The sequence below is a fragment of the Polypterus senegalus genome, chromosome 2 (assembly GCF_016835505.1).
Source record: "Polypterus senegalus isolate Bchr_013 chromosome 2, ASM1683550v1, whole genome shotgun sequence".
Lineage (NCBI taxonomy): Eukaryota > Metazoa > Chordata > Cladistia > Polypteriformes > Polypteridae > Polypterus > Polypterus senegalus.
The window spans coordinates 3203519-3216408 of NC_053155.1; the positions used below are offsets into that span (position 1 = coordinate 3203519).

The following is a 12890-nucleotide window of genomic DNA, read 5'->3' on the forward strand; positions in this document are numbered from 1 at the left end:
ACAAGGAGCAATTGATTAATTGCGTTTATAGTTCTTGGGATTAAACTGTTTCTGAACCGTGAGGTCCGTACAGGAAAGGCTTTGAAACATTTTGCCCTGGCTGAGTTAGCGTGTGCTTGATGCTGTATACCGATAATTCTCTTTCCAATCAGCTGCTGCTGTGATTCACACTCAGATACAGTGATATAAATACTCTGAGTGGTGCAGTGAGAGTAATATGGAAAAAGATGATCCGCTGTGGCAAATTCTAACGGGAGCAGCTGAAAGAAGAAGAAGAAGGTGCAGTGAGAGTAACAACACTAAAGCAGTTATGGTATTTGGAATATTATGGCCATTCCATGGACCATTATATTGTTACAAGTTAATTACAATACACTAATAAACAATATGCGGTTAGTTACAGTGTATTTATAAAGCCGTGTCAGGAAAAAAAGGTGTAACCACACAGGAACAGTAGCATTGCTTTGACGCTGGATGCCGCCAGTCTGCAAAACCAAGCGGAGAACTTGCATACGACAAGGTATGAGGTTCCGTGGAAAAGTGCGTGGCTTTACGCCAAGTGTAGGTTTTATACAACACGATTTGAACGTGGAAAAGTTCTTACACAACATTTCTGTGCGTACGCACCGTTTATACATGAGGCCCCTGGCATGGCAAAAAACATCTCACCTACTGTTTCATCTGCTTGCAATGATACTGATACCATAATTATACATCCTATTTCCTTCTCGGACACTTTTGTTTATGTTTTAATTACTATTATATACGTATATGTATGTGTATTTTTTTTTTTAGTGGACTGTTTAACATCATAGCCTTTGTTTATTGTTTTAGGGCTTACTATGCTTATCTAGGGCTAGTATTTAACATCATTCCCTGGGTTACTCGCTCAAGACTATTCAAGATGACATTTTATGCTTATAGTATTTGGACTGTATTATCAATCGATATCTCTATTTTGATCCTTATTGCCTGCTGCTGGGGGGCTTGTTTTGTTTTGGACCTGCTCTGTCTCTAGGTATGTCAGAGGACTGGGACTTTATGAAGTGGGGTCCAGCCTCATGTGGGGAGGTAAAATGGGGGAGCTGGGGGATAAGGGGGCATTTGAGAAAGAGAGCAAGCTATCTCAAAATCAATCCTTTTAATCCTTATAATTATAAGTGCCAACATAACAATAGGCTTCATGGCAATAACTCCTGGAAAAAACTGGAAATTAAGGTCAAAGCTGTCTTATCTTAAATTAAGACTACAAAATGACAACAAAAGTTCAGAAGTAATGTCTCCATAACTAAACAGTTAACTTTGTGAGCTGTAATGTTAAAGGTCTCAATCATATATTAGAGAGAAAGAAAGTATTATCTCACCTAACAGGTCTAAACGCAAAAATAGTATTTACAGGAGACCAACTTATTAAGCACGGATCAGTTTTGGCTGCACAGAGACGGGACTGACCAAATATTAAGTTCCAGCTTTACAGAGAAAACAAGAGGTGTGGGAATTCTCATACATAGACCAGTCTCATTTGTAGCATCAGATGTAGTATATGATCCAAAGGGGAGATATCTGATCATCATGGGTAATTTATTTAACTGTAAAGTGATTTTGATAAATATCTACACACCCAAAGTCGATGATAGGAACTTCATCCAAAATGTATTTGCTTCCATTCCCAGTGTGAACACTCATAAAATTATAATGGCTGGGGACTTTAATTGTGTTTTAAACCCACTCTTAGATAGGACTCCTGTTACAGAGGTGATGACATCTAACACTGCAAAGACAATTACAAAGTCTGTAACTGACCACAACTTATCAGACCCCTGGAGATTTCTAAACCCAAACTCAAGAACATATTCCTTCTACTCACCAGTGCATCATTTTAATTCAAGAATTGATTATTTCTTTGTAGATAACAATTTCTCACCTACAATTTAATCTTGTAAGTACAACGCTATTGTTATTTCCGACCAAGCCCCTTTTATTTTGGAGCTAAAATCATTATGCCCCACATACTCATCTCACAGCTGGCATCTCAAACCACTTTTATTAGCAGACGAGAACTGTACAGAATTTATATCCAAACAATTCAGTTTCTTCTAGAGACAAATACATGTTCAGAAGTTTCTGCGAGAATACACTGGGAAGCACTTCATAACGCTGTGCATTTAGAACTCAGCCCCTTAACAACTAAATAAACTGAACAACTCATTTTTAAATCAAGACATCATTACTATGAACATGGAGAGAAAGCTAAAAAGATCTTAGCACAACAAAACCACAAACAAGAAGTTCGCAGTGCAATCCCAGCAATCACCAACACAAACAGAGACAAATTCATTGAACATAAAAATATAATGCACACATTTAGAAACAAGTCAGAGCACTAACACAGAAGAGAGTGCACCGGCTGAAGTTGGTAGAATGTCTGAAGACAGTGTTAGTAAAAATATGGAGGTGAGCATTGAAGAGGAGGAGGTGTCAGTCATTAAAGTGGCACTAAAGTCCTAAAGATGGCACTGCTGTGCCTCCTCCAAAACAAATGTAAAAGGTGAGGAGAGCATTGGTGGACAGCTACTGACTGAGAGAACTCCTGAAAGGACAGATGGCCAACAAGAGATGCTCACAGAAGGACAATATAGTGAACAGGGCCTTGGGTAAAGAAAATAAAAGGCAAAGCTACTAGCAAGTGGACTAGCAAAAAAAAAAAAAGAGTAACAAGTCAGAGAGCTTGGCTACCATTGCCACAGGTCAGCAGAGCACAGACTGCACCAAATGTAAAAGCAATGTGAGAGAGGAAGAGGAGGATGAGAGGAACGACTCTGATGAGTCTCACCCATCAGTCAGGGCTGACCGTCCATCTCACTTGTGTTTACATGGGGGTACAGTATCAAGAGCATCATGCAGTTTCTGGAGATTGTGGAAGAGAAGTGTGTGGTCAGCATCATCAAACACTTTCCTGACTTGAGTTTATTCTCAAGTTTGGCAATACATATGATACACTGGGTTGTTAAATTAGTAATGGCTAAAAAAGAGGCGCTACATTTGCAAAATTGATTTTATTGCATTAAATGAAACGTGGCTTAGCTCAGATGGCGCAGCTGTTTTAAACAAATCTGCGCCTCCAGATTACAGTTTTACTCGTGCGGACCGCCAGGGAAAGAAGGGCTGCGGCTTGGCAAACATTTACTCGAGCCGGTTAAAGTGTAAAGATGTCAGTTTTGGTAATTTCAAATCTTTTCAGTATTTCGCTGTTGTTATTCATGGAGTTTCTCACGTTCTAGTATTATCCGTGTATAGACCTCCTAAATTTAACATGTCTTTCTTTGAGGAATTCTATGAGTTAATGTCAATTTTAATTATGAACTATGACGCACTCTTAATAGTCGTCGACTTTAATTTTCATATCGATTATCAGTGTGACCTAAAAGTAAAGGAATTCATGAACCTCCTGGACTCTTTTGATTTGAGACAGCTTGTTAATCAACCTACACATAAAGCAGGTCATACGTTAGACTTAGTGATTACTAAAGGACTTAAAGTTGATATAAAGCAGGTTATTGATATTGGTCTATCAGACCATTTTCTATTACTTTTTAGTATAGAAATACTAACACTCATGAGAAGCATATTGTTAAAAAACGCTTCTTTGACTCATCAGCAGCTTTAAAATTTACAAACATTCTAAGCAATCAGTCCGTTTATAGTGCCAGCTATAACAGCGAGGATAATGTATATAGTAAGGTGGAAAGATTTAATACTAAAGTAAGAGCTGCTGTTGACATAGTTGCACCTGAATAGACAGTTAAAAAATCTTCTAGTATTATTATACCATGGAAGACCCAAAGAGTGTCGGATTTAAAGAGAACATGCTGTAGAGCTGAGCCTAAATGGAGGAAGACTAAACTAACTATCCATTATGAGATATTGAAGGTTAAAATAACAGAATACAATAACACTGTCCGTCTTGAGAGGCGCTGCTATTTCTCTGAGATTATAAATAACAATGCTAGTAATCCCAGAGTCTTATTTTCTACAATTGATCATCTGTTAAACCAGGTAACTCAAAGGAATGCCTCCTAAGTACTTCCAGTAAAACCTGTGAGGCTATTGCTGTATTTTTCAATCAAAAAATTAATGATATTAGAAATAACATAGTATATCTCCCAAACACTAAGGATCCTCCTAAGCCCCAGCATTCCATTATAAACAAATTAAACTTTTTCACCAGGATAGATTTACCTGATTTACATAAAATAATTTCTCAACTGAAGACTCAAAGAAGTATCAGGCGTGCTAATTGATAATATTTTTCACATAGTAAATTCGTCATTAGATACGGGGTCTTCCCAGACTGTCTTAAGACTGCTGTAGTTAAACCCCTTCTTAAGAAACAATAATCTCGACTCCTCTGCTTTTGAAAATTTTAGACCCATCTCTAACCTGCCTTTCTTAAGTAAAGTTCTAGAGAAGGCAGCCATTATGCAGTTAAATGACCACCTCAATAAACCTGCTATTCTTGATAAATTTCAATCAGGTTTCAGAACAAATCACAGCACAGAAACTGCACTCGTTAAAGTAGTAAATGACTTGCGAGTGAATGCAGACAGAGGCCATTTATCTGTTCTCATCCTCTTAGATCTGAGTGCTGCATTTGACACCATTGATCACAATATTCTTAGAAATCACCTTAGTCATTGGGTGGGCCTCTCTGTCAGTGTCTTAAATTGGTTTGAATCCTACCTGGCAGGTAGAAAATTCTTTGTGAGTTGTGGTAATTATAACTCAAAGACACATGATATCCGATATGGTGTTCCACAAGGCTCTATCCTGGTCTGCTGCTCTTCTCAATCTACATGCTTCCGTTAGGTCAGATTATCTCAGGTTACAACGTGAGTTACCACAGCTATGCTGATGACACACAGCTGTACTTATCAATAGCACCTGATGAATCCGACTCTTTCGATACACTAACACAATGTCTTACTGGTATTTCTGAATGGATGAATAGTAATTTTCTCAACGTAAATAAAGAGAAAACTGAAATTTTAGTAATTGGCAATAATGTATTCAGTGAGGTTATCAGAAATAAACTTGATGCATTAGGATTAAAAGTTAAGACGGAAGTAAAAAACTTAGGGGTAACTGTTGACTGTAATCTAAATTTTAAATCGCATATTAATCAGATCACTAGGACAGCATTTTTTCACTTAAGAAACATAGCAAAAGTTAGACCTCTTATATCATTGAAAGATGCTGAGAAATTAATTCACGCGTTTGTTTTCAGTCGACTAGATTACTGTAACACACTCCTCTCAGGACCACCCAAAAAAAGACATTAATCGACTGCAACGAGTGCAGAATGCAGCTGCTAGAATCCTAACTAGGAAAAGAAAATCCATTTTGATGTCACTACACTGGTTGCCTGTGTCATTCAGAATTTACTTTAAAATTCTGCGTATGGTTTATAAAGCCTTAAATAATCTCGCCCCATCTTATATATCAGAATGTCTGACACCTTATATTCCAAATCGTAACCTTAGATCTTCAAATGAGTGTCTCCTTAGAATTCAAAGAACAAAACTTAAAAGAAGTGGTGAGGCGGCCTTCTGCTGTTATGCACCTAAAATCTGGAATAGCCTGCCAATAGGAATTCACCAGGCTGATACAGTAGAGCACTTTAAAACACTGCTGAAAACACATTACTTTAACATGGCCTTCTCATAACCTCACTGTAATTTAATCCTGATACTCTGTATATCCAATTTATTATAATAACTATTCATGGTGGCTCTAGAATCTGTACTAACCAAAGCACCGTGATGTTCCAACAGTGATGGAGTAAGAGCCAGAAGTCTGCATGGCCATCATCTTCAAGAGCGTCCGTGAGAACCCTAAATATGTTTCATTTGTGTTAGGTAGAATGGAACCCCTGCAGATTTTATTTTTTTCTCCAGCTGTCTGGAGTTTTTTTTGTTTTTTCTGTCCACCCTGGCCATCGGACCTTACTCCTTTTTCTATGTTAACTAATGTTGTCTTATTTTAATTTCTTGTTTTGTCTTTTGTTTTTCTTCATTATGTAAAGCACTTTGAGCTACTCTTTTGTATGAAAATGTGCTATAGAAATAAATGTTGTTGTTGTACATTTGAAGAACATCACCAGCAAAGTGAACCAATCCTTTAAATCACAAACACAATGATAACAGGCAGAATAGTACTACAGTACTAAAGTGGGACGAGTGTCAACATGCTATGAGGTGCTTTAGTGCGATGGAAACAAACAACGCAGTCTGGCCTTGACGTTTACCATAAAATCTAAAGTATCAGAAGAAGCCGGAGGATAAAGCCCCCCTAAAAGATGGCAGGGGTGGTGAAGAGGAGCAAATTCCTCACATGAAGCTCATTATTTAGTTATCAGCCCACCAACTGATCCTCACCTGTGGTCATGAGCTCTAAGTAGTGAATGAAGACGTTTAGGAAGACAAGGGGCTGAGACCAGAGTCCTGCACTGGACCACTAAACTCCATCTCATGAAGAAGGTGAGGACTTTAGGAATACACAAGGAAAACTGAACAGAACAACCACAGGAGGTAGATGAGGTGGTCTAGGCATGTGCTGAGTGTAACAAGAAATAAAATGAATTAAACTCAGTAATCAATACATCATTGTGAAAAATCAAACCTCCAGCTTCCTGGCCATCCATTTTTTGGCCCACAGTCTGCCTGCTGATGGTGCAAAGGAACTGGAGATTCATTGATTCATCTGGAATTCTGCAAATTGTGAACAGTCCTCTGCATTCTCGTAGTCACACTTTAGGTTTAGTTTTCCGCCACTATGGTCACATTCACACAATATAATGTTTTACATTGTTGTTAAATTACCAACTAATGCAGTAAGAATATGACACTTTTTGTTCATCTTTTTAAATCTGCTGATCTACACCAGTGGTACTGGCTCATTGTCTGCACGAGGCGGCTTTAATGACTGTAAGAGTCTGAAACAGATACGACAGCATGAGGTCTGGATTGTTCAGACGAGTTGTAAAGGATCATTGAGAATGAGATGGCATAATTATCATGTCATTAGCGGTTGACCTCACATCCTGTTGAGTGGGTGGGGCTTATTAGAAGGTCCTATGACAGTGGAGCTCAGTGCCCTGACACAAAGTGCCATTACTGACAGATAAAACTCGTCAAAGTCGCATCACTCACCGAACTACACTGCAGCAGCTGAGCCCCGGCTCCAGTCTCTTGATGCTCTCGGTGATCAGACTTGTGCCTGACAGGTCAAGTTCTTTAAGCTCTCCACAGCAGCTGATGACAGCGGCCAGCACAGCACAGTCCACAGCAGATAAAGTTGTGCTTCTAAAGTTCATCTTTAAATCCACTCCAATGGTGTCTCTAATTAACTCCTTATTCTGAGTCACACAGAGCCACTGACCTACTTGCAGAGCTTCACTTTTGGCTTTTTCAGGTTTCATGAAGTGGCTCTTCCACACAGAGCAGATCATCCAGCAGTACGAGGGGCTGAAGCACATTGAGTACAGGATGGTGTTCTCCTTGATATACTGAAAAGCCTGAGCAGCCAGAGCAGTGTCACCAAAGAACTTCTTACAGTACATCAGCCTTTGTTCAGGGAAGAACCCCAGGATCTCTACAAACTGATCAACTCTTTCCATGTCCATGACCCACAAGGCAGTTGGTCTGCTTGTTATCAGGACTGAACAGCCCTTCAGTAATGTCCGACTGACCAGACTGGTGACCAGGATGTGGAAAGGCACCTCAACGTCTGGGTTTGAGCAGAGCTGACTCTGAGTGAAGTTCAGTTTGTGTTTGAACTCATCCAGCCCATCGAATATAAAGAGCAGAGTTTCAGGATTCTTCAGAACGTCTTTCAGTCTGTCATTACTGAGATATTTATAGTGCCTTTCAATCAGTTTGGTCAGTGACATTTGTGGCTCATTCTCATTGTCTAGGAGGTTAAGCTCTCTGAATTTAAACAGGAACACAAATTCAAACCTCTGGTACTGAGTGCCTCTGGCCCAGTCATACATGATCTTCTGAACCATGGTGGTCTTCCCTATTCCGGCCATCCCACTGACCACTATGATGTTGACTGGATTTACACGTACAGGCCTTCTCCTAAACAGCTGCTCAATCCAGATTCGTTCATATTTCTCTGCTGCTCCTTTTTTCATGAGCTCTTCATGAAACATCCCAGTTTTCAAAAGTTCATGTTCAGTCTCCTTATGGTTTCTTGGGTCCTGTTCAACGGCCACCAACTCTGTGTATAGAGTCTCAAAGCCCACAGCTGTGGTGTGTGGATCTCCAGGAGAAGCCTGAGCCTCCATAGTTCTTGTGGATTCAGACACAGCCTGTCTGTGTGTCTCATGGAGATCTAGAAGTCAAAATGAGAAAAAATGAGGAGACCTGATGAGCATAGGACTGGAGGAACTGCTGATCAGATGTGTGAAAGAAAGGAGTTACCTTTAGTACGAAGATCAAAGAGAGGTGGCTCGTTTCTGGTGTCAATCTCCTCTAAGAGCTTCTTTCCTGTGATAAAGGAAATAAAGACAGATGGGTCAATCATAACAGTGACAGGGTCATGCTGGACGAAGCTTTACTTCCTTTCAAACATGAAGTTTTGAACTTTATAAAACTGGGCTCTCTAATTGTAAATGTGTATAAATTTGATGAATTAGTGATAGACATATAATGGGACATGAGGGTCAGACCAGTGAAATGTATCCAGTTTGTTTGGAAACCTTTAGTCATTCACATGAAGGAGACCTCAGAAAGGAGAAAATCCACAGAGTAGAATAGTGGGCATATTGACGGCAATGCCAATGTAAAGAGTCCAGAGCAAAACTCAGACAGGATGGAAGAATTAGAACATCGGAGTACTGGACATGTGAGCAATGTACAAAAACAGGCCAATTCAAATTACAGCATATCATTTTTCACATTTACTTACATTAAACGTTATTGTCTACAAATCCCCCCACTCCTGTATTACTTCTGCAATAATTCAACTAATTCTCCATTATATGCCCTTCCATCTGGCATGGTATGATTGTGAAATTTAACTTATGATATTCTTAACAGATTTTAGTTCAGTTCTCCATGTTTTTTCCAGCTTGTCCCATTACAGTTCCTCCCACTGTGTCCTGCTGTCATAGTAGCTCACTCTCTCCCACCAGTTTCTCTTCCCTAGTCTCCTCTGCACTCCCACGAGAGAAAGACTTTCCGAGACTAAGGTCATAAAGCTTATGAAACTGTTTCTGGACAAAGGCAGAACCATAACAACAGTTATGTGGAGCTTCCAACTGCAGCTAAAGTCACTTCAGTAAACTTGTACTGTGTCAGTGTGTCCGTGTCGATCAAACACAGGAAGCTCTGCAGTCTATTTGTGACTTTACACTGTAGGAAGATAAGATATTCAAGTTTTGACTTTATATATTCGGGAATTACTTTATATATTCAAGTTTTGACTTTATATATTCTGACGCCGACTTTATATATTCACAAAATCAATGTATTTGCCTGTTTGGCACCCCATAGTATATATGTGTGTGTATATATATATATATATATATATATATATATATATATATATATATATATATATATATATATATATATATATATATATATATATATATATATATATATATATACACACACAGTGGGATGCAAAAGTTTGGGCAACCTTGTTAATAGTCATTATTTTCCTGTATAAATCGTTGGTTGTTACGATAAAAATGTCAGTTAAATATATCATATAGGAGACACACACAGTGATATTTGAGAAGTGAAATGAAGTTTATTGGATTTACAGAAAGTGTGCAATAATTGTTCAAACAAAATCAGGCAGGTGCATAAATTTGGGCACCGTTGTCATTTTATTGATTCCAAAACTTTTAGAACTAATTATTGGAACTCCAATTGGCTTGGTAAGCTCAGTGACCCCTGACCTACATACACAGGTGAATCTGAGTATTTAAGGGGGTCAATTGTAAGTTTCTCTCCTCCTTTAATTTTCTCTGAAGAGTAGCAACATGGGGGTCACAAAACAACTCTCAAATGACCTGAAGACAAAGATTGTTCACCAGTCGTGGTTTAGGGGAAGGATACAGAAAGCTGTCCCAGAGATTTAAGCTGTCTGTTTCCACAGTTAGGAACATATTGAGGCAATGGAAGACCACAGGCTCAGTTCAAGTTAAGGCTCAAGTGGCAGACCAAGAAAGATTTTGGATAGACAGAAGCTGACGAATGGTGAGAACAGTCAGAGTCAACCCACAGACCAGCACCAAAGACCTACAACATCATCTTGCAGCAGATGGAGTCACTGTGCATCGTTCAACCATTCGCGACTTTACACAAGGAGATGCTGTATGCGAGAGTGATGCAGAGGAAGCACAAACAGAGCCGCTTGAGGTCTGCTCAAGCACATTTGGACAAGCCAGCTTCATTTTGGAATAAGGTGCTGTGGACTGATGAAACTAAAATGGAGTTATTTGGGCATAACAAGGGCGTTATGCATGGAGGAAAAGAACACAGCATTCCAAGAAAAACACCTGCTACCTACAGTCAAATATGGTGGTGGTTCCATCATGCTGTGGGCTGTGTGGCCAGTGCAGGGACTGGGAATCTTGTCAAAGTTGAGGGACGCATGGATTCCACTCAGTATCAGCAGATTCTGGAGACCAATGTCCAGGAATCAGTGACAAAGCTGAAGCTGCGCCGGGCTGGATCTTTCAACAAGACAACGACCGAAACACTGCTCCAAAATCCACTAAGGCATTCATGCAGAGGAACAAGTACAACGTTCTGGAATGGCCATCTCAGTCCCCAGACCTGAATAGAATTGAAAATCTGTGGTGTGAGTTAAAGAGAGCTGTCCATGCTCGGAAGCCATCAAACCTGAATGAACTAGAGATGTTTTGTAAAGAGGAATGGTCCAAAATACCTTCAACCACAATCCAGACTCTCATTGGAACCTACAGGAAGCGTTTAGAGGCTGTAATTTCTGCAAAAGGCGGATCTACTAAATATTGATTTCATTTCTTTTTGTGGTGCCCAAATTTATGCACCTGCCTGATTTTGTTTGAACAATTATTGCACACTTTCTGTAAATCCAATAAACTTCATTTCACTTCTCAAATATCACTGTGTGTGTCTCCTATTTGATATATTTAACTGATATTTTTATCGTAACAACCAACGATTTATACAGGAAAATAATGACTATTAACAAGGTTGCCCAAACTTTTGCATCCCACTGAATATATATATATATATATATATATATATATATATATATATATATATATATATATATATATATATATATATATATATATATATATATATATATATATATATATATGCCACAACACTCATGACAATGACAAAACAATTGTCAATTGTCAATCTTGTTACATTATTATTAAAATGTTTCCTTTTCTTTTACTTCTCCACTGCCAAGCTCGGGTATTTTGCTATATATATATATAGATATAGATATAGATATATATATATATAGATATATATATATATAGATATGAGAACAACACTCATATCAATGACAAAACAATTACGGAGGGTCGCAGGTTCGATCCTGGCTCCCGGCATGAGAATGCAGCTGAAAGTGTTTATTTGATATTTGGACTTCAGTCCACACACATGATACACTTTATGTCAAAATTTTGTTGTTAGTACTAAAACATGAAAAGCATTTCTGTTTAAGTTATGTGTTCAACCTTTCTTTTATTTCTCACATTTTCTGTCATCTTACACTTACACAGATCGTTGTAGATATGAAACACATATGAAATGCATGAGCTCCAAATAACGACATACTATTTTCCCTATACATCTCCAGTCACCTCACACATAGATAAAGAGACTTGAGCTAGGAGATCTTTTTGCCCGAGTTGAGCTCTGGTGGTGGGGGAGATAGCAGGCTGCTTGCTGGTTATGCTGTTTAACACCTTTACAAAACAAAAGAAGCTGATAAGGAGAGGTACAAAGGAATTTAAGGTGGCCCGGGATTACGAGTTTTTTTGTAGGCTTCAGGGATTCTAGTGTTAATCAATTTGGAGAGATGAAACTGCAAGATTGAGAAACCGCAAAACCTAGAGTTTCACAAACCTCTCAGTTGAAGTGCGCTTTCGGTAGTAAGTACGGCACGTCATATCAGTCGAGCACCGTGGCACCACTGCCTTCATCGACTGCCACACTTGAAAAGTCGGAACTTGATAGAATCCTACAAAAGCTTCATGAGCTTATCTATAGTAAAAAAAACAGGAACAATCGAAACACCTTCCACTAGTGCAAGGGATGACACTCAAAGTTCCAGACAAGATCTGATAGATGTGCTCATGCAAAATCAATCTGAATGTCAGAAGGCAGTCACTGAAATGGCTAAAATGTTATCCCCAAAAAAGGAAGCACCTGCTTCTGCACCTCCTGCACTGTGTGGTGAAGTACCTCACAGACAGGTCCCTTTATTTGTAGATGATCCAGTGGCTTTCATTAGGACCTTTGATCACACTGTTGGTGATGTTTAAGAGGACTCTCAAGATAAATTAGATGACCTAATCCAATATACAACAGGTCCTGCTCAGGAAATGGTTAAGGGTTGTGTGTGACTGCCACTAAGTCAAGGCTATGCAAAGGCCAGGAAGCGACTTGAAAGTTACTATGGCAACCAAATATTCATAGCTGATACATACACGGATAAAACACTGAAGCAGCCTCAAATAAAGCAAAATGATGAAGAGGCCCTGAGAGACAAAGCAACCTTTCCTGATAACTGTATGGACTCCATGGCCAATGCAAGGAGCCGTGATGCGTTCAACAGCAATCAGAACATCCGTACCGTAATCTCAA

The 12890-nt window shown here is 39.0% G+C and overlaps 1 protein-coding gene across 1 annotated transcript in view; it reads right to left on the reverse strand.

Annotated features, from left to right (window-relative positions):
- Nucleotides 1-12890, reverse strand: part of LOC120524123 (NACHT, LRR and PYD domains-containing protein 3-like) — a 156550-nt gene that overhangs the window by 99478 nt on the left and 44182 nt on the right. The window contains exons 5-6 of the mRNA XM_039746000.1: nucleotides 8484-8549; nucleotides 7209-8394 (exon numbers count right to left, since the gene is read on the reverse strand). Of these exons, the coding sequence (XP_039601934.1) occupies nucleotides 7209-8394; nucleotides 8484-8549 (1252 nt within the window). The remainder of the gene's footprint in view (nucleotides 1-7208; nucleotides 8395-8483; nucleotides 8550-12890) is intronic.